The following is a 21,898-nucleotide window of genomic DNA, read 5'->3' on the forward strand; positions in this document are numbered from 1 at the left end:
CGTCGTCGGGGGCGCCCGCTTTTAATGGCCTAGGGCTCGGAAGAGCCCTCCACCGCATACGGCCGGCACCGCTGGCGCCGTCCCTTTTCACGGCCACGGCGTTAGGGCACACGTTCGCCACCGCGTTAGGGCGACGCCATGCCGTCTCACCGGTTCGGCAAAAAGAAATTTCTTCGTGGAAAATCAGCGAATCACACCCGTAAAAAAAGCGAATCGCAAATCGAACATGATTATATTCGGTAAGTACTAGATATATTGTATTATTCTAAAGTGCTAATAAACTCATAGCAATGTCAATGACTCCGAATGACTTGATCTCGTCAGCTAGTTATCATTTTTTTTTGGCAAGATAGTTATCCCAGCTCAAGCTTTTCGTCGGAGTCAACTCCCAAGCATGGTGCTGGTATATCAAACTGCCTCGCATTGTCCACTGATTCTTCCGGCGGAACACATGAGCGAGAGGGGCAAATGATTCAACGTCCATCAATGGTCGGGAAAATCGCATCTTGTTCCATCGACGAATTATTAGTGGGAGCTGGGTTTTGCCATTCGTGAAAGAGTAGCATCATCCTGCTGCTTCTGGCGTTTTCGAGCCTTAACCGAAGCAAGCTGGACGGCCTCACCAAACCTGGCAGTGCCTGCCTGCCTGCCAGCCGGAACCCGCGACCCACGGAAGCGAAGCTTTGCGTCGCCGCTCCGGTGCCTTTTATGGAACGGCACGATGCGAGTGGCCCTCGCACCGCCACTATCCCGCAGCTTCTATTTCGTGGGCCAGGCGCGCGATACATGTCCCCTCCCCTCGCATCGCTTTGCTCTTCCAGTTGCGACTTGTCACTTTCTAGATTGCCGTGGGTGGCCAAGCTGCGTATTTGCTGTGGCCGATCCCGATTTGTTTGTGGCGACGACCCAAGTTCATGTCGATTCAGCGTGGCGCTCGACCATTTTTTCTGGATCCCAAGTGATTGTTCGGCGTTTTGCCTACGCTCGTTGGCAACTGGGTTAGTAGAAATATCCTTCTCGATTGATTGGGGCATGTTTCCGTATGGTTTGCTATGAGCGTTTCTCTTGACTGCTCGCACCCCCCAAAAAAAGAACATTTCTCTTAAATGGACAATGAAATACTCTGAACCTACCTACAATTATCTTCTGGGACTGTTTATGCATCAGGCACGTGCTTTCCCTGGAATATCATATCCATTGAGGGGATAAAATTTGAAGTAAAATTGTTGATTGGAGAGAAATAGCTCATCCCTTCGACATGACTTAAATCAAGATGTTTTCCGATTCGCAACAAAAAAGTTTCTTACAGATTCTCTTCTCACTTACAAACAGTAGATCGGGGCTTAAAAAAGGAAGTCCCAGCCAAATACTAACTCCTTCAAACTATAGTTTGCTTTACAATTGTTGTCAAACAAGTCGTTGCTACTTGTCGTAATACTATATAAGTGCCATTACTTAGTCCATGATAAGCTCATTGTTTCATGCGATCAGTGGCCACTGGCCAGGTTTCTGTGGTAACCTATGTGCGAAGCCCATGGATTCGAGCTCCTAACTATTTTTCGGAGTCGTGTTCCACACAGTCACGCAACTATAAACATAAACCATCTCCAAAGAAGAAAAACAAATGCATTGGTCGGTTATGGCGAATATCTCTTGGTCATACACTCATGCCGAAGTTTGAAAATAGCATGACCCAAAGAAGCGTTCATCTTTGACATGGAGGGTCCTCTTATCACTTTAGCGAAAGTTGCAGTTACTCGTTTGTTTATCAAGTAGAGAAAAACTAAAGGAACCTATCGCCTCTCTCCTCCTCTCTTATCATGGTGGTTGGTAGAATAATGCATGGTGGGCCTTGACGAAGCCACCAAAACAATTAACGCCGTTTGTTTATCTCAATGAACTAATGGTGGATTAACTTGGACATGGCCCCATTCAAGCATGTCACTTAGGATGGCGATGTGTTCGATTTCCAAGTCAGTACAACTGTACGAAAGTGACGAGATCACTTGAAATCTTCTCGGGGTTTTCTAGCGAAGTAGCAAGGTGATTCACATTAATAACGTAATTAGTTTTATTATAGTATTTTATTATGATAACATTTGATTAAAGATTAAAAATTAGTCTCTTTAATTTTTTAAAGAGATTAGCGTAATTTAGTTACAAAACATATAAAATCAGAAAAAGAGATAAAATTTATGTTAGTGAAAGAGAAAATTATTTATACTCTAAACTTATATTCAGATCGTATATATGTATTGGTTTGATTTGCGTACGATTTAATCAACTTATCTGTTGCCTGTTTGATGTGATGACCTTAAGTTACACAGTGCTTTATCTATTATCTCAGTAAGAATTTTGAATTTGTTTTATTAATTTTATTATGAATTTTAGCTATTGATTAATTGTATCTTATGTAGACTCTTTATTTAGGTATTTGATTTTTATAATACTTTTTTCTAAGATTATATTTGATATGTATCTTTTTTTTTCTATTTTAATCCTAATTTCAATTATTATTAATTTTATTTTATTTGGATTTTTATTTAGATATTTTGCTTCCACTGTATAGAAATTGAACCGATAATTTTTCATATCTTTTAGTTCTGAATTTATCTAATTACTAATCGTATTTAATGTAGACTCTTTAGTTAAATCTAGACCGTTAGATGTTAATAACAATGAGTGATCTAATTTTTTTTTCTTTTTTAAATTAATATGGTAATTTTATGGCTTTAAGAGTAAACATGATGTCTCATTTTTTTCTCTTAAATATTAAGATAATAGATAATATCACCTTATCTTCTCTGCAGTTGTTTGTTCCTTTCTCGTGTGGACCCTTCCTGGATGGCGATTAGAATCATTCTCACTGTTACTCCCTACGTTCAGAAATAGTATACATATTTTTTAAGGAAAAAATGTCACATCTCAAAAATACTAATTACGTAATTATGCATACATGATTGTCATCGCATGCGCTTACACGTATTTGTCTATCAAAAACTAGTTAAACATGTTTCAAATACCTTAGGAATAGATTAGAGCACTTTGAAAAATCTCTAAATACTTTAGACAAAGAAAAGAATAGAAGAAGGATGATGATGGGAGCCTTAAGAAAATTTCAACAAAAGAACCCTATCGCGGTCTGACCGCAAGCACACAAAGACTCGGGTTAAATAGATCGATCACTTTCTTTTACTCTCTCTCACTTTACTCTCACTCTTCGTCTCTTCACTCGACCCTAGAGAGAGAAAGAGAGGTCCATTTGTCGCGTTTGAAGGTCGGAGATTCGAGGTGGGAACTCCCATGAGCTTCTCGGAGGGTTTCCCTAAGTTTCCCACCTCTTTTCCTCACCGGAAAGCGTTCCTCAGGTATTTCCTCCTCTGTGAGCTTCACACCACTCCGGGTGCCGATCCGCGAATCAGAGCCTCCTCGAAGCATTCCAAGCTAATAGAAAGCTTCCATAAGCTGAGATGAGATATCCCCTACCGCTTTCCTATTTTTCTTTTTTCGAGCTAGATTCGACCCTCGTGTGGTTTAGACTCAAGCTCAACCTAGCCTAGAACCAATACATAGGGTATTTTGAATTTAGCTAAGTGGATGATGTTCGAATCACTTTAGGAACACTTCACTAGTCCTATAGAGCATTTTGGTACCCTTCGTTGTCAAAGGTTTTACCGGAGTCCTCGTCAGTGATCCTGCAAAGGCGCTGCCAGCAAGGTCTGGCGATCTGACACTCTAACTACCACTAGGGCCGGTTTGACTGTCAGTTGGAACCGAAGAATCCGAGTTGAAAACTGATACAGGAGTCTGACCGCCACTAGGGCTGATCTGACCGTTGGTGGGCAGTCTGACCGCCACCATGCCTACGGTCAGACCGCTAGAGGCCAAAACTCTCTGCTGGTCGTCGGTCAAACCGTCACCCACACGTCAGTCTGACTGTTAGCCTGTTAAGGTTGGGTATACTTATGTTACCTTGTCCGGAGTTTCCAACTTCGAAAACCTAATCACTTAGCGATCATTTGCAAATGCTTTCGAAACACGACATTCTATTATACTTCAAGCATGCATCATTTGCACATTTTTTTATCATTGATTTGTTTATGCAATGCATTTTGATTTGTTTAGAGGGCGTTGCATTGACGGTCTAAGCGAGTGAAGGCGACGTCAACCTCCTAGAGTTTTGCGAGTGTTGTGTGGTAAGTATCAGGCAAAACCCAGATCAGCAGGGCTATTGCACCCTTTAATTTGAATTGTGGAGTCTAAAATTGATAAACTATGTTTTATATAAGTTTGCATGATCAATGAGTCGATATCGGGCTTATATGGGTAGAATCTATGCGATGCATTGTCCTACCTTGATTATTTGATGATCCATATCCTTATAGCCATGATAATATTATTGATGTCTAATTTGAAAGTTAATCGAAATGCTTAGCAATGCATATGTCCTCGGTAGAAGTCGATCGATGGTGCGACCATTGTTCGCGAGCTTATGACTTACTTATTGTTCACGAATATTGATCATGATGTCGATGGTGGGATGAGATGTGAGGATAAGACGATATGTGAGAGGTGTTAGGGGTGTCTTCTACCTCGGACAAGTTCCTTGTGGTAGTTCGGGAGATGAGTCCAGGCACCATAGACCGCTTTGCATCGGTTAAGCACTGTCTGTTGCTGCAATTGGCTTTAACACTTTCCGTACTTACTACATATCGCATATGAGAACGATTAGCCGAATACTTTTGTAGCTGTGGCCTTTTGGCGTGCGAGTCGATGGTGTGAGCGGGCGGGCTTGTAGGGATATCCAGTTTGCTTGTTTGCTCGGGAGTAGTTCTGTTTGGTCTATGCATATATTGACGCATGATCAAACGGTTGTGGTTTATTGGGAAAAGTTGACAAAGTACCCCTCGCGTGGGTCTGTGTGGACACGTGAGCTGTATGGTCCTTAAGTCGTGTAGGTAAAGGAGTACCCTATGTATGGTGTAAAAACAATTTGAATTGTCGCGCTTTCGGTTATGAGCATGCTTCTGTCTATTTACATCGATCGTAGAGTTACGAATGTGATATGGTGGTATGCATGGTATGTTAGGTAATGTTGATGGCTGGCTATTGATGTATTATTATGGTTCCATTACATTTATATGCAGGTTGATATTTACAGGTTTAGAATAATATGTTGGTTATGTTTAGGTGTTTCACATATGTATCTAGGTTGCGAGCGTATATATTTTAATCAACCTTGTAGTATTTTTTTCTTACTAATGGCTAAATGCATAATCCTTAGAGTTGGGTTATTTATATGTACTCAACTGCTCTACAAGTTTTGTAGTTGAGAAAGATGTGATGTTTGGTTACTTCACATCCGTCGATATTAGCGGCGGGAATGAGTAGTCAACTACCCGGAGATCGTGCTTTTGAGGTGAAGCCTCAGAGCATATGGCTTCACCCATCTTTTGGTACCTTTAGCTTTTGTTTCTACTGCGTCTTTTTTTTTGCTAAATGTTGATCAATTTTGGTATCCTCCTAAATCCCTTTTATTGTAAATTGTTAAACATGTAAATGGTTAAAAACTTGTAATATGATTTAATTAATCGCTCTTTATTAAGCCTGGTTATGATTGCTTATGTTGGAAAGATATGTGTTTCGATTTTGGTACAAAACACGCATTGGGACTATCAAGATGATATTCTAGTTAATCATTGAAGTCGTGATTATGTAAATGATCAACTTTATGAATAACTAGAATATTATTTGGACGGTTTCCTAAAAAATAAACCTTGTATACTTTAACTAACATTAAATCAAATTATAAGAATATCTAGTGTATAAAAATTATACAATTATATTTACAATTAAAATAATTTCATACTATATATATTTTGTAGCTATAAATGATATATTTTATAAAAAAACATTAGTTAAAATTCAACTTCAAACATCGAACTCAAAAGAAATACGAAATACATCTACCATTTCTAAATCGATGGATTACCATTTTGTGTGAATTATTAGCGGCTCGACCTGTGCCACGATATGAATTGATTGTTTATCGTGCAACCGGGGCGAAATCATTAGTCATCGATCTCAACTATCATGCCTAAAAAAGAGTATGCTTGAGCAAATAGGGTTTGATGGTCCCCGTTTAGACTTTGGACCATTCAATCACGAGTGAGAAAAGTACTGTTGGTGAGCTCATCGCTGCGCTCATAATTGAGCGCATTATGCAGGCAGTGATCAAAAGAATATAATGTAGCTAGTGGCGGATCCGCCAAAAACTAGGGGCTTCTCTCTTCCTATTTCTCTCTCTTTTTATCTTATACATCCTCTTTCTCTCCTTCTCTTCTTCTTTCTTTTCTATGCCCATAATTGAGGGGAGGGGGCTTAGGACCCTACTGTGCCTCTGGGTATCCGTCGCTCGCTGAGTGTAGCCATCTCGGTGTCTAATCCAGTGTTTGGAGGCATGCTTTTTACTAGCTGTCAAGAGGAAAATTATGCCTCCTGGTGCCAGGAAGCAACTATATACAACTAGCCTAAACAGTAATTTATCATGCCTGACAGCGAAAGGAAGAACAATGTCAATTTGGCAATTCTGGCGATGACTCTTGGTCGGTTGGTCTGCTCTTACAAATTATTATACATACAAATTTAGAATAATACAAATGGAAGAAACTGAACAGGTCTCAACTGCAAGCTGAGTAGCTGATGCTTATGAGTTTATCCTTCTGCAAAACGGCGTATCTAGGGGAGGGTCTGTGTGACCTTGAAGAATCAAGAATGGCGTTCTCTCTGTCGATTGTAACGAGTATAAAAGTTTTAGTACTCCTCTAGCGAGGAGTGCTTAGCACGTTGCCGCGACGTAAACTACTCACTGCTCGTGTTATTGTTCAAGAGTGGCAGTTTTTTTTTTTCCGAAATCTGGACGTCAGGGAGTTTCAGTTCACTAGACGTACGGTGAAGATCCACAGCACACTATCACATAATCTACAGACGATGGAGTCTGACATAAGTTATTATCGAGCTTATCACAATAGCGACACAACAGCTCCGACCTCTCACGATACGCCACAACTTATGCCTTATTATTATTGCACTCACACACATAGCTACCACCGAAACAACATCAAGAAAGAACGTACAACGCGCTATCATTGCCAAGTTTTGTTGCACCCAACGACGAAGCAGCTCCGACTCTACACCAATATGATCAACCCAAGCCTGTCAACCGCTTGCCATGAAGCATGAAGCGCAGCTCTAAGGAAGCAGAAGTATCTTCATCACCCCAGGCCCGAACCTACCAAACGATGGTAGCCCCAGCCAACGTAGGGCATGGAGCTCTAAGGCAATGCCTCCACGAAAGACACAACGTCAAAGAAGTCGTCATTGCCTAATCTCGAAAGATTAGGGTTTTCACCTGGAGGATCCTCTCAGAGTGAGGTAAGACAGGGAACTCCTAGTGACGCCTTCGAGAAGGATAATAGCGCCCAAGAGTGTTATTGTCGCCAGCGACGAAAGATCCTAGATAGCCTTTCACCTGAAGCCCCTCACACCACCCAATATCATGCGCCCACGCTGAACACCAATCGGCCATCGTCGGCATGCGCTGCGACAGCGACCGAGCCGTAGGTCACCGAGTCCCATGGCAGCCTCCACCGAACTCCACCGCACCGTGACGAGGTAGACGCAGCTGGCACGGCATGTGGGGAACTCCCCAGGTGAGAGCGCGAATGCCATGCCCCCGCGCGAGAGGAGCAGATCTACCCTTAGACTCCATCTGCAACGCGCACCTTCACCGCAGGTGCCTCCGTTCGCCTCATCCCTAGCGGCTAGAGACCTGCAACGTCGACCTCGTCGCACGGCGCCGTCGACCACCAACCGGAGCCGCCACCTCGGCAACCACTACCGGGCTACCCTCAGGCCTCCACACGCGAAGCGCGCTGCCTCAAGGGCTCAAATGTGTATCACATAGTCAGCCTCCTCCTCCTCCTTATAGCCACGCCTGTGCCCTACACTGATGGGTGTAGATCCAGTCCAACCCCAAGCAAAGAATACCCAGATCCAGTTGAATCCGCAAGCTGCCGAGGAGCACCGCCACATATGGCTAGAGCCATCCTTGAAAACACAACCTCACGGCCGAGTAGCCTCACCGTCGCCATCCTTGTAGCTAAGCAGACTTCTAGCGGCACGCTCCGACAGTGGCCAGGCGGAAGGGAGGAGAAAGAGGCGTGGTGACGTGGAGGGTTGCGGTGGCCGCTCGAGTCGCGGGACGCAGGGGCTTTTCTTTCTCTTTTTCAAAGTTCAGATTGCTCTCCAAGAGTGGCAGTCAGCAGTAGAAAACACACAAAATTGGCATCTTGCTCTTGTTTAGAGTGGCAATGTCCGGAGATTCTTGACCCTGCGCAAGTGGACGGCACGCCGCCCTCGGATCAAACAGAAAGTCGACAGGTAGCACTTGCGGCAAGTGGAACGCTTGCTTCCAACGTGTCGAGCTATCAACGAAGAAGCAAGTCGATTCATCAGCTGGGCACCCGTCTCAACACGCCACTGTTTTAAAAAACACCGAGTCACCAATTCGCTCTGTTCTTCTGTTAAGTGCCAAGAATCATCCGCGTGTTCATACCATTGCGCTTGCAGAAGAAACAAGAATGCATTGATGCAAACCAGATTACCACACGTTGGACCGACGGGCGTCGCGACGGATGATGGCTCGAGAATGAGAAATGACGCAACGTCCACTCGTGAATGGTCGAAATAATCACATGTCAACCACACATAATTGCCCATAGTTTTCAGCTCCCACAGAACGCCCCCAAAAATGATTGCCAAAAAAGTGCCCAGTGCGAAAGAGAAAGCGCGAGCAAATCTCTCTCCGATGCGCCAACACAGTTCGTTTCTGTCCATAGAGATCGCAGCAGTGCAGCACGGAGAAAAGCCAAGCGCGGCTGCGACCAGACAGTGCAGACGTGCAGTGCGCGGCTGCGCTTGTTTCTTTCTGCTTTCGCCGCGCGCGCTCTGTGATGGTGAGACAAGCATAGTAATCTAGCTGCATTATTGATGGTGGATTTGTCAGCGCCTGGGAGGAGTCGGGGGCACCGAACCGAGTGCGGTGCAAGCGTGATGTGTCCCGCTGCACGGCAGCTTCAGAAGAGAGCGCCCCCGGATACGAGCTGGGCGCCGTGATCTGGCCCTGGTTTCCTCTCCCGCCAGTGCAGATCGGGTGGTAGACTCCTGACGTCCTGATGATAGCTTCTCAATTTTCTTTGTTTCTTGCGCCCAGGTCCAATGCAAATGGCAGCTGCACTTGCGATTTGTCTGCATCTGATGCGGTTTCAAAGCAGTGATTGATGTGTGCAGAACAGAAGAGCTTTTCACGCAGCCAAACAGCTCGATGAACTATGGACTACGGTCGGTTCCAATATGTTACAGTGTTCACAATCGATCGGTTTTCTCTGTAGCCATGCTGTTTCAGATCTCGTGTGTTCGTTCGATGCGAGCAACATCAGATTCCATGACCCGATCCTATGTGTAGTCCTTTTCTTCCTTTTTGGGGGTATATACCAATCAGCCTGAGTAGCCAATATCCTAGCTCAACTGCAAAGGCAGCTAAATAGCGGCTTAGCGGCTTTAGCAGCTATGCACTTGAGAACAAGCGAGGAGTTAAAATGCCATACGATTCCGCGAAAAGCTGACGCTGAAACGCACGTAGTTCCAAATTGGAAACGAATGGGCAGGCCTTGTTGCGATCATGCTCCATGTTTCGCTTTTGTATTCCTGATAGTTTTATATAGGAATTATTGGGAGCACGCCATGGTTGTGGCCATGAAGCTGGCAGAGAAAGGAGATTCTTTTGCACAGCACCTCCAATTTCCAGGTGCAGTCCCGTGCTTGCTTTGCTCCACTCCAGATCATTCAGGTGCTGCAAATCAGAACAGCGTCTGGTACTAGCTCGGCTTTAATAATTGTGCACTATAAGCCTGTAACCACATCCTTCGGATCTGATAAGATTGTGATGTGAGAACCCCTCCTCTAGTCTCTGATCATCAATTGTCTCCTGTCGTCTTTTTTCGCTTGAAAAGACTGGGCTTAGATCAAATTAGGATATCGACTGTTTTCCGATTTGAGAGGATTTTGGTATCTGATATGCTGCTACTATGGTGAACAGAAAGACTGTTCAAACTGCATACTAAAGTTTCCTTGAACTATTTTTCAAGTATCTTCATTTATCAATACCCAACTTTTATACTAGCTTCTGACAGCTTCAGTACAAACTTGAGTCATTAGTTTTTATTTTACTAACTTGATTCAGGAGTACTCTAGCGTGCAATTAGAAGCTCCAGAAATGATGGAGATCTAAGGGAATCTGTGATGATAGCCGCCTGAATAGCCGCCTGGCCAGTGGTCACTCGCCCCGTGACTCAGTGGATCTAACGAGGCACCCCAGCCCTGTTTATATTTTGCAAAAACGCTCGATAAAATTACTGCCATGTTACACTTTCATCCTTTCAGATTAGAAAGCTGCGATCTTTCTGCTTTAACTTAGTTTAGCATCACTTAACGTGCGCGTCAGGGGCAGCAATTACGAATGGTTAGGTTCCCATCGCCAATCTATCTGCGTCCTCCCTCTAGACGTTTGACAGATCCATGACCCCAGGCTCTTAAACTTGGGCATGATTTTTTTGGTTTTGGGTACGACCTCCAAACCAACGGCAAACATGTGATGATGCTAACAGCAAGTGTGTCTCCTTTTTCTGATTCTTTTTCTAGGTAGGTGAAGGACACGCCCGGTATGGAACCCAACACGTTTTGAAAGATAAGTTTAAGAAAGTGAGCTACTTTTCTGCATCTGCCGCTAGTGTCAACGTCAAGTCGTTCTCCCTGAGTTGTGCTCGGGTGCTTCCATTTTTGAAAATTACACGGATCTTAAAGCAAAGCTATTGGTTGCAAGTGAGGGCGAATCTGTACATAGCACGGACTAGGCATCATAAAGATCTGGTTAGCTTTACATGCAAAAATACTTCGTCCCCGATCTGTTGCTAAATTTTCACTGGTGCCTTTTTTTTTAGCTGTATCAACGTTGATGTAAGTTGGATGGATGCAATCTGTTGTTGGAGCGGCCATGACAGTATTTCTTGGATCGATCTAGCAGGATTAATTCGGCCAAATTGGAAACGAATGGCCAGGTCTTCCCCCAGGATTTTTTTCGGGCAATGAAAGCACTAAGCCACAAGGCCACAACTCCCATGTCCCAGCCGTCAGCCTCCATTGTCATCCTCGTGCTCATGAGCTGCATCGCCATCACCGTCTAACGCCGACCTGATTTCTGGGTAAAGGCCAAGTTGATTGCCTCCGACCCAGTGAGCCCCGGACCCTGCTCTAACTCACCGCCGCTGCCACCAAAGAAGGAGAAGATGCCGACTTATGGGCTGAAGCTCAAATCATTAAGTTGATCGAAGTTGAAAATTTTAGCCATACAGAAGTTTCATTCAATAAAATATTTAGCAATTCCTAGAAAAACACTAGAAAGTGAGCGCGCCGTTAGCGCGCATGTTCTGTGGCCGCCGATGCCAACGTTTTGTGACCTCATGTGATGTAGGCTGTACGATTTTATAGTTACAGAGTTATTCACTATATGTCTATTTGGCCTAAATGACAGTCAGTGTTGTGTAATGTTGAAAGATGTTACAACCAAAACAAAAGCAGCCAACAATTTTGACATATGAAATGACAAAGGGACATTTGCATCAGAGCATAAACTCGTTGATATGTTTTTCTCCTTTTTCAGATTTACATGTTTGGCACAAACAATCGATAAGAACGTCATATCCAAAATATGGCAATAAAAAAAACACTTTGTCTTGCTTTTCAACTCTTGTTGCTTATCTATTGTGGTAGATCCATGTTTATCATGCTTATCTTTTAAATTGCACTCAGTGGGGCATCCACTGTACATTTTAAAGAGGACAATGAGCATTGTGCCACAATGGTGGATAGGAATTTCATCTCAAATGTACTGATGAAAGATGTAGAAGTTAGTTGTAAACCTGGCAGGAGCCCACACTGAAAATCTACAATTTCAAGACAATAAGGAACTTCAGTGCCCAATTTCTAAATACTGTAAAAGCTGTAATTGAGGGGTACAAATTGAAGTTTTGCTGAGTACAAAATAAAAAGTGATTGGCAAAAAAATAGCGCATAACTTTATTAGTACAAACAGGTCCAAACTATGCCCCACACATCATTTCACATAGATAGGATAACCATGAAGGTACTGGACATATTACTGAAAGCAATATTGTTTTCTGAACCTAATAGCTCTGTCCAAAAAATATAAAGTTAGACAGTGAATCATAACTTTGGTAAGTAGAGCAACAACTTGGTGAGCAATACTAATGATGAAAAATAAAATTAAAAAGATAAAACAATATGATCAGTCACCGTAGACATGGAGGAATCTAGACTATAAAATGCGTAAGTCTCCTGACATTCTCAGAGCCGCTATCTAGTTGCAAAATGCATACGTCTCCTGGCAGATAGCAACCCAACGACATGTTTGTTCAGAAAATATAAAGGCTATACACAACTACATAGAAAACAGAAAGATGTGCCTACTGTGTGGTGTTGCTTCACCTTACACCCCCATGGTTTAAACAATGTGAAACAAAAAATCGTAAAACCTAAAAATATGTGGAAGATCAACTTTAAGGGAAAATGAGAATTCATGCCAAGGCAGTGCCCTATGCTATCGTCTAAGTACAAAACACATGCAAATTGAGCCAGGATATCAATTTTATCGTAATTAAAAAAAACTTGTGAAGCTTAAGTGGCATATATGCATTGGTAAGAAGATATCAGATGGCCTACTATGAATTTGATATTTGTAGATATTTGTTGTTTTATATGATCATAGGAGCAATATTAGAACATAAGAAGCTATATTAAAAAGTTTGGGTGTAGGATATTCATTGTTTGATGTGATTTTGTGTAAAGGAGCTAACACAATAGGAAAAATAGAGATCACATCAACACCGACTCAAACCATCGACAGCTGCAATTGCTGGTATTCGATCATTGCAGTGATAAAGAAAAAACTGAACATAACATATTGGTAAGCACATAAAAACCACTTTCTCCGCAAACATATCTTAGAAGTATGCAAGAATCTGCAATATTAGCAAACTATGAAAAACTGTTGCTAAGTGGAAAAAAATGAAATCATATAGTGTCCAAGGAAAAAATCCTATTTAGTTAAACTTTAAAAGCATTGAAAGTTGTACAGCTGAACAAAAGCATATGGAGAATACCCCAAAAGCATTGAAAGTAAGACAACTCAACAAAAATGGAACCGAATATTGTCTGTGAAAATAAACGTAAACAGAGAGAAAATAAATAAAGGAGATGAGCTTTATCCAAGAAACAATGTATAAAGTTCTCTCATATGCCTTATGAAAGAGGCCTAAGCACAGAGTTATGAATAAATTAACAGATTAAATGAAAACTTATCAGGAGCCAGCCTCCAAATTAGCTTCAAATCAGGATACCTCCATAGAGCAACCATATAATGTAGAAGTGTAGTGCGGTTATTATCTAAAATGAAAAAGAAACAAATCTGAGGTTTCATAGGTATAGATGTAGAATCATAAAACAAATTGATAAGCTATGGAAAAGATATCACTTATGTGCGCTGAGATGAATTTATCCTTGTTGCATTATAATTAAAGGTGAAATATCTTTCTAAACGGACAATTAAACTGCAGTTTGCACAGGCTGCAACCTAGTATACTCCTTACTACAGCTGCAACAAAAAAAAGGTTTGGCATTGTTAAGTAGTAACAACGAAAAAATATTAAGCTATATCATATTAGAAACGACAAAAGCCAGACCAATTTGAAAGTACATAGATATATCTAACCAGTTGTATTTTGGTACAGAAATATTCAATATGAAAGCACAAGGTATTAAATATGAAGACATTCGTATTTCTTTTACTACAACAAAATCTGATGTACCTAAATATCTATGTCATTCCATGAAGTAACATGTGCATCATCAAATCTCTCTATTGTTATCATGATAAAAACCACACAAAGTTGCAGATTACCGACCCAAAATGAAGCCTGATGCTTCATGGTTGCCGCAAGCTCTATGGGATTTCTCTAAAATTTTAGGTAAAATGGACATCATAATAAAGCTGGGATAAGATATAGTAATCATGACACTATAATGGCATTTTATCGAATCTACATCATCTACACTAAAACATAATACGATCTGATGTCATCACACTAAATTTAACACAACACTTGAATAGAATTCGTAATTCACATGCATGCAGTGATGTCAATGAGTAGTTAGATCTTAGCACACTTGAAGCAACAGAAATGCATTTCCATTAGAATGAAGTTATAAGGATCGCAGATGGCATGCTCACCATATGAAGTGACGACCATGGAGAGCATGGGCGTCCGCCCGTACGCCTGCCACGCGAGGGCTTCCCTGAACACCTGCTCATTGTTGCCGCCACCATGACAGCTCCCCCCACCGTCGCCTGCACCAGTAGCCGGGGGCGTGTGCGCTGTGGCGGTCGCGTCGAGGTCCATGCGCCATGATCCGAGCCTCCCTTCCTTATGCCCAGTCCACAACAGGTGGTTCGCCCTGTCCACGGTGACGCAGAGCGCTGGAGGTCCTGCGCCCCACCCTACGAATACCTCGTCAAGCGCCCACACCCTGATCCTGGACTCGGCCCCGGCCCAGAGCTGCCTACGCTAAGTAATGGCCCAGCTTGCGTCTCGCGGAGCAGGTAGGGCCTCACCTAGAGCGGGGGCAGGCGGCCCGGGTGCATGGCCGCATGGAGTGGTATGTGGAAGATTCCCTTGCCACCGGCGCCGGCGCCACTGAACTCTGAGAGGGTGTCATGCCCGCCGCCGTACTCGGGAGCGGTGGGCGTTGGTGGCGGAGTACGACCCGCTGGGGTGGTGGTGGTGGTGCGGCGGGTGGTACCCTGCAAGCACCCTGACGGAGAGGTCGTGGTGCATGTAGGAGAGGGAGTGGGACGCCGTGAGGATGTGGCGGTGGCCGCAAGAGCGGGCACGTAGGAGCAAGGCAGCGACGCAGACGGCCCAGGTCCGGGTCTAGTCCGAGGAGCGTGGGGAGGGAGGCCGTGAGCGAACAGATAGTCACACGACGACAAGATCGGGAGCTGGCCGTGGCAGCTAGGGTTGGGGCAGCCACAGGACGGAGATGGAGGGGATCGCATCGGGAGGGATAGGGATGGAGAAGAGGGACTGAGGGAGGAGAGGAATCAAGAGCAGAACGATCGAGAAGGAGAAGAATTAGACGGCGTACATCTGCTTGGCTTCGATCCGATGGGTGAGATCGGAACATCTGGACCAATGACGGATGGCAAAGGCCACGGCCTTTAGAGTTATAAGATTTGGTTGTTGATTAGCATATAACCCAAATAGTTTCTGCGTGGCTTTGCTTTGCTAAAAATAACGATGCCAGCATTTCAACTTTGTTTTGTTTGTGGCAACAAATTCTTGGATGATTGCAAGGACGAACCTTTTTGCACAAAAGCAAAGATGATCGTTTAACCGCCTCTACTTTAAGATATCAGCTTGTAAGTAAGTGGGTTTCTACGTTTCGTGTTTTCATTCTAACCTGTTGCCAGTGGCTCATAGAACCGGCCGAGGTCAAGATCAGGCATGACCTTCATGAGCCAATCTGCCTCTTGGGGAGTCCAGTAGCGTAGAAGCAGCAGCTGTACCACCTCCATTTTAGCCTTCTCCACTTGCCTGATTGGTAACTTGGATAGTGGTTCGCCACAATTTCACCCACTTCCATTTAGTCCGTGTGCATTGTGCAGTGCAGAATCTTCTTGGCTCCGTACCCTCCGCTGTAAATTTTTGCCGAGCTAGTAGTGAACCAGTTCGGTCCATCCATCACCTTTCGAATAACTTACCGCAGTGAAATGTGCGCAGAACCTAGAGAAGCACGACTCCTGCTGAACCCATTCCTCCAGCCGAACGGAGAGCCTGGGACGCGATTTCCATACGTACAACACACAGGTTTTCCGCGTGGGTGCCTGTGTCCCGGCCGGCCTATTCGCCGTTTCGCACACCAACCGCGAGCGCAAGGGCACGGTACTCTGGTCGCGCGTAGGGGCAGAGCCGCGCGTGTCCGCTTGACCGCTTGACCGTTTCCAGGCCGACTGTCCGAGGGAGCGGGCGTAACAGCCGGTCGGTGTGCGAGGCTGCCCAGGTTGTTCGGGCGCGGTGGCAACACTGGGTTACGCTTCGGAGGCGGGGGCTGAGCGAGTGCGTGGACGTGCCGTGCCGTTGGACCTTTGGACGCAGGATGCGGGCTGCTAGGTGAGCCCCGGCAGGGCGCGGGATGCGGAGCAAGTGCGAGACGGGGCGTGGAACGAAGGACTGGGCGTCTGCTGCGCGGGCTGGGCTTCCGTTTGCGAGCCGAAGGCCTTCTCTTATGGGCGTAATCCTCGTGGATTGTTGGAAAAGGTAGCCCAATAAAAACATGGGCTTCAGATCGCTCCATCCCTTTTCTTTCGTTGTTGATGGTGGTGCGGTGCCTTGGCGGCGTCTACAATTTCGACTGCACCACACGAGCTAGCGGGGTGCTATCAGAGCTGTGCAGTATCCTATCGGAGAGGCAAAAGGAAGCAATGTTCACGCCAATTTCCTTCTGTATACGAGAAGCAGATGCAATACGAACCAAATGACCAACAAGGGAGCAGCACTGTAACCCCACATTCTAGATCGAGACATGGATGACTCGAATGAAACTTAACAAGCAAATTAAACCGTTTCGATTCATCAAATGCTTGGAGTTGATGAAGCACTCTATTAAGCTTAACAAAAGACAACGGGTCCATCCACCCAAATCACTGGAATATCTCTGGCTCAGCCTCGCTTGCGCTCCGATCCAGATCAGTGGCCTCCAGAATGAACACCGAAGAAGTCATAGAACGGTAGCGTCTCGCCGTTCGAGTTCGGGCTCTCCAAGCTCTCGGACTCCCCGGAAAGCGAAATGGACGGCGTCGACGTCGCCGACGTCAGGGAGGCGCCGCTGGCGCCACTTGCCTTGTCGGGCAGCACGAAGGTGGGCTGGAGTGGGAACAGCTGAAGCGTCTCGCGGTTGGGGCCGACGCGATCCGCTGCCCCGCCGTCGACGCCGGTGGCTGGCGGGAAGTGATGCAGCACGTGCAGTGGGGTGCTCGCGCTGTTCGGTGCTGCCGACTGGTACATGGCGGCCGGCGGCTGGGCCGCGGCCGGGATCATCTGCTTGTCTTGGGCGATCTCCATTCTTGGGTACAGAGCTGTCATCTGCTGTGGGTGGTAGTAAGCAGCATTTGCCGCGGATGCCTGAGGCGCTGGCATGTAGCGTGGCGCCCTGTACATCACTGCAAGAAAAGTGCATGGATCCATTCCACAACAAGTTAGCAAGATCAGTGTTGTATTTTTTAAAAGAAGGAATTTATTGTTGCCAATTTAAAGCAATGCGATGCTAAACGAAATTAATCGCTACCAGGAGCATCTGTTTGGTCAAGTGCGAAGTGACGAACAGATTGAATGGAAGCCAAATTTACCAGCCTGTATATTTGTAAAGCAATTCAATGCTATACAAGATTAAGTGATGAACAGACTAGACGCAACCAAACGTACACACTATATATAATCATTTTAAAGGGAAAATGTATAGGCATTTATTGGACGGGAAAGAGATGTGGAAGGCCCTGTCTGGCCATTTCGGTGGTATTTGGGCAGTGATGGTTTCAATTCCTTAAAACCAGCGGCAACTGGGCAAGCATGCACAGGGGCTAGTCTGATAGACAAAGGAAAAAGAACAGGGGGGAGAAGTACCAAGAAGCAGCAATGTTGCATAGCACTAGGTACAGGGTCATTCATGCAAGGGAGGGTCAACCGTGTGCATGCAACGCATGCATCATGGACTCATGGGTCAGCACAAAATAGACAGCTCGTACTACCTTGTTGCATCGTGTCCCTGCACCTGTGGGCCCACACAGGAGCATGCACGTTAATTGGCCAGTTGTCGTGCTACCTACGCGCACAAATCTTTGGCAGAGAAACACCCAAGAAAAATTGCCATTGGTCCATGCATGAAATGAAGCAGCAGGGACGTCACCTCGTCAGCGTTGACCACCACACGCGTGAAAGCCATGAATCTGAAATGGCAAATCCTAATCCTTTCCAGCTAAAGTATACTCGATTTGTAAATCTAAGGAGAACCTTCAGGCAACAATCAAATCGAGTCCGACAATAGCTAGTAAAAGAAAATACAGATCAATCATGAGGTGGAGACATGCATGTACTATGCTTACCACCGTTGTTGCATGCAGGCAGTGGAGCCATCGCCTGCGGCGGCGGGACCTGGCCATAAGGGTAAGGCGGCGTGGGGAGCCTGGTGAGCATGGGCAGCGCCGGGGGCCGGCGGAAGAACCTGCTGAAGTATGCGAAGCTGTCCTGCTTCTGCTTCTGGCGCTGGCGGGCCTTGTGGTTCTGGAACCAGTAGAAGACGTTCTTGCCCTCGATGTGGCCGTGCTCCCGCAACCTGGCCGTGATCTGCTGTATCTGCTCCGCGTTGGGCGTGCGCAGGCCGTGCTCGTACAGCCCCTCCAGCACGGCGACCTGCTCCTTGGTCGGATTCCATCGCGCGTTCGCCAGCGCGGCCGCGGCGGCGGAGGCCGGGGACAGCGGGGCGCCGGGGCCCGCCTGGCCGTGAGCACCGCCTTGCTGTGTCACCTCCATGGCTCTCTTGATCTATCTCTGGGACGGCTCTTCAGGGAGGAGGCGGTGTGTGAGTGCGGCTTGCGGTGTGCCGGGGAGGGGGGGGGGGGTTAAGCGTGCATGAGAGTGTGAGGGGGGTGGCGGAGCGCGGGCGCGGGCGCAGTAACGGCAGGCGCGTTTCGGTGTGGGCTGTCGCCTTGCGGTCAAAGCCGGGGGCCGTGCTGGCAGAGGCGCGGCCTGGCAAACCCGATCTCGTGCGGCTGCATGCACGCCGTGCAGTGCAGCCGTGCAACCGTGTCACGATAAGTACTGGCACGTCCTACTCGGCCATGCAGCGTCACTCCGGCCGGTGTCATGTGAGTAGCGCGATGCATGGATCGTGCACGTCGCCGCGGCCAGCCAGACCAGTGTACGTTTCTTAGCTTTTCACTGATAACTCGGTGCCAGTAAGGAGAGGATGAAACGGTGCACGCAGCTACTACATCAGGCCTGGCCCGTGTCGATTCAGATGTGTACTGCCGGTGTGATGATCATGAGTGCTAGGCCATCGTGAAAAGAGCAGTGAAGTGTGTATGTTTGTGGCTCGACGTGGGCTCTGAAAACAATGGGTACCGGGGAACGTTGCGCAGTGCCGAGGAACGGCATGCCGCGCTTGCCTTGGCCGGGGGAGATCGAGTGCGTGCTCGATGCTTCTTCTCGGGAATGAAAGGAAATTCTTTGCTTGTGCCAGCACCGTGTTTTTCGTTTTACGGGGATTTCGTGTGCTTGGCCTCTTTTGGCAGTGGAGTACTGTGCCAGCCGAATGCAAGCAATGGCTTGCCTAGCTCTAGCTGCGTGCGTTATACAGTTGCGCTGTCTTTGCAAAGCCCTTTTTGCAATGTCCAGGCTGGATTTCGATGTGCAGCTATGGTGAAAGGAAACATTGGGAGGAAAGCGTGCGTAAGTACACTAGATATGAGTTGTTCCGTTCAATTCCTTTCTTACTGCAGCTTAATTTGGAGTGCACAATATGCATAGATAAATGGTAACTTCAAAGAGAGAAATAAATAAATGGACTGTTTGAATGCACGGTCGCTACTCGTGCACGAAGAAACAATGCTTGTATACAATTTTCAGACGCCTGATCATGAAAACATAAGGTGATGCCATATTTCAAATGCCTGAAATAGGACTTTTTTAGCCGTTTGGTCAAGATCAGATGTTCCTTTTTGTTTCTTTTCCTCTAGCTGCCTGGCGATTCTTTCTTCCCTATGTGCGCCAGTTGAATCGAACCCGTCCTATCTCCGGCAGTTTTCCCGCCATCGGACCCTCCACCACCATCAGCCTCCTTACTAACCAATCTATTTTCGTGCTCCCTTGTTGTCGATATCATTCACCGGTTATCCTCTACAGCCAACGGCATTTCCACCACCCGGCTCCTTCGCCGGACTTGCCTGCCTCCCACGACCATCTCAATTAGCCCTGTGGCAGTGAAAATCCCCTCACCCTACCCAATGCCCGGAAGCAATCAACCGCCGCTAACCAATCGTAGGTGAAGAGGAAGACTGTCACCTGAAAACTTTGTCATTTTAAGGCGACTGAACTTTAGGAAGTTAAAGCATGGAAAACATATGGTCACCTATTTTAGTATTTGTGGAAATAGTCGTTGAAATGTCCACTCAGCCCCAACACAAATGCACAAACGAAATTTGCTTGATGCCCTGCTGCAATGTGATTTCGTGCGACACGAACTGTCAGTTTACTGCTTGTGCTACTCCATTTCGTTGAGTTGGCCCAATTCAGGTTTGTCAAAGTTGCAGAAAACAAATTAAGATCAAGAGGACTCTCATTACGCTAACCAGCTGTTGAGTTGAGCAACAGTATTTTGCTTGAAATCATCTCATTCCGATGGAATGCAAGCGGTCCAGAGAAGAAACGGAGTAATACTACTCCGTACTAGCGTGTTAAGATCACTTTACTGTGTGTCTGCATGTTGTATGCATGGTAATCAGCTTACAAACAGAGAAGAGGGAGTATCGGGACAGAGCTAGGACGCCATGGATTCAAGCGTAGGGGGAGAGCCAGCTAGGCTGCCATAGGTAGGGATTGAAATGGAAAGGCACATTGGGAAATGGAGAGCGGGATCAATGTAGTGTGGGAGTAAAGGCGTTCGAGTATGCATTGTGTTTGTTGGGGACATGCATGCGAGGCGAGAGGGCAGCAGACCAGACGGTTCAGGAGGCGGATATTGAGAATCTCGCTTCCCGTTTCCCCGTAATCTGAGAGAGAGAGAGAGAGGGAGGGAGAGAAAACACCAGCGAGAGGCGGAGAGGGGAGCCGAGACGACGCCGCGCCATGCCATTACTCCTCACAAGCTGAGCCGGGCAAGGCAGGTGGTGAGAGACGCTGCAAATTGGCGCTTGCTGCGTTGGGAAGTGCCATGGCGTGGCCTAGCCTTGCCGCAGACGGGGTAGAGGCTACCCGCGCGGCGCCTGCGCCAATCGCCTCCGAATGAGCAGTGGCGAAAACTTATGTGTGCATCAGTGCATGCATCTAGTGTCTGACTAGATAGGACACGGATTGGGTTGACACTTGCTCACGGTCACGGCAAAATCCGCGCAAAAGATTTGATCGTTTGGGGCGAGGATCGCCCTCCCCAGCCCGAATTAAAAACCGCTGCGCTGCCTGCTCCGGTTGGGAAACGCGACGCCGTCTGATTAGGCGACGTGAACAGCACAGGGCAACACTTGAGCCATGTAGCATCGCTCGCGTGCATGGAAACCATAAGATCCAAAGCCCGTGTGCTAGACGACGCCACAAGGCGACATGAGGCGTCCGAGTCAACATCCTAGAATCCCGGACTTGTATATAGCGCGACGATGCGTGTGCCGTGAGCAGGAAGAGCTTAATCAAATCGAATGAAGCAATGGAACAGCTCCTGGAGCAGACATTCTGAATGGGTGAAGGAAGGGGCACGAGAAGCGTACGTACAACCAAGTTTTCAGGGTCCATATTTTTCTGAGTTCACTGGCATCAGTTAAAACAAATAGCAAGTGTCACGTAGAGATAAAAAGTCCACGGCCATGTTCAAATGTTGGAGTATTATGTTAGTCTCACGGCAATCACGTTTAGAAAAACAAATGGCATGGCATGGACGCGGG

At 46.3% G+C, this 21,898-nt stretch overlaps 1 protein-coding gene across 1 annotated transcript; it reads right to left on the reverse strand.

Moving 5' to 3' along the window:
* Positions 1-16,940: 16,940 nt before the first annotated feature.
* On the reverse strand, positions 16,941-18,779 carry LOC133907792 (WUSCHEL-related homeobox 5-like). Its single transcript, XM_062349886.1, has 2 exons — positions 18,344-18,779; positions 16,941-17,413 (listed from the first exon to the last, which is right to left on the reverse strand). The coding sequence occupies exons 1-2, from the start codon at positions 18,777-18,779 to the stop codon at positions 16,941-16,943; spliced, it is 909 nt and encodes a 302-aa protein (XP_062205870.1).
* Positions 18,780-21,898: the final 3,119 nt, after the last annotated feature.

This window comes from Phragmites australis, chromosome 2, assembly GCF_958298935.1.
Source record: "Phragmites australis chromosome 2, lpPhrAust1.1, whole genome shotgun sequence".
Classification (NCBI taxonomy): domain Eukaryota; kingdom Viridiplantae; phylum Streptophyta; class Magnoliopsida; order Poales; family Poaceae; genus Phragmites; species Phragmites australis.

Bases quoted from the DNA above. Each gene is read 5' to 3' on its own strand.
- LOC133907792 (XM_062349886.1), bottom strand. From the start codon at position 18,779: ATGGAGGTGACACAGCAAGGCGGTGCTCACGGCCAGGCGGGCCCCGGC. The intron at 17,414-18,343 runs GTACATGCATGT...CTTTTCTTGCAG, and splicing joins CAACAACGGTGGTAAGCATA to TGATGTACAGGGCGCCACGC.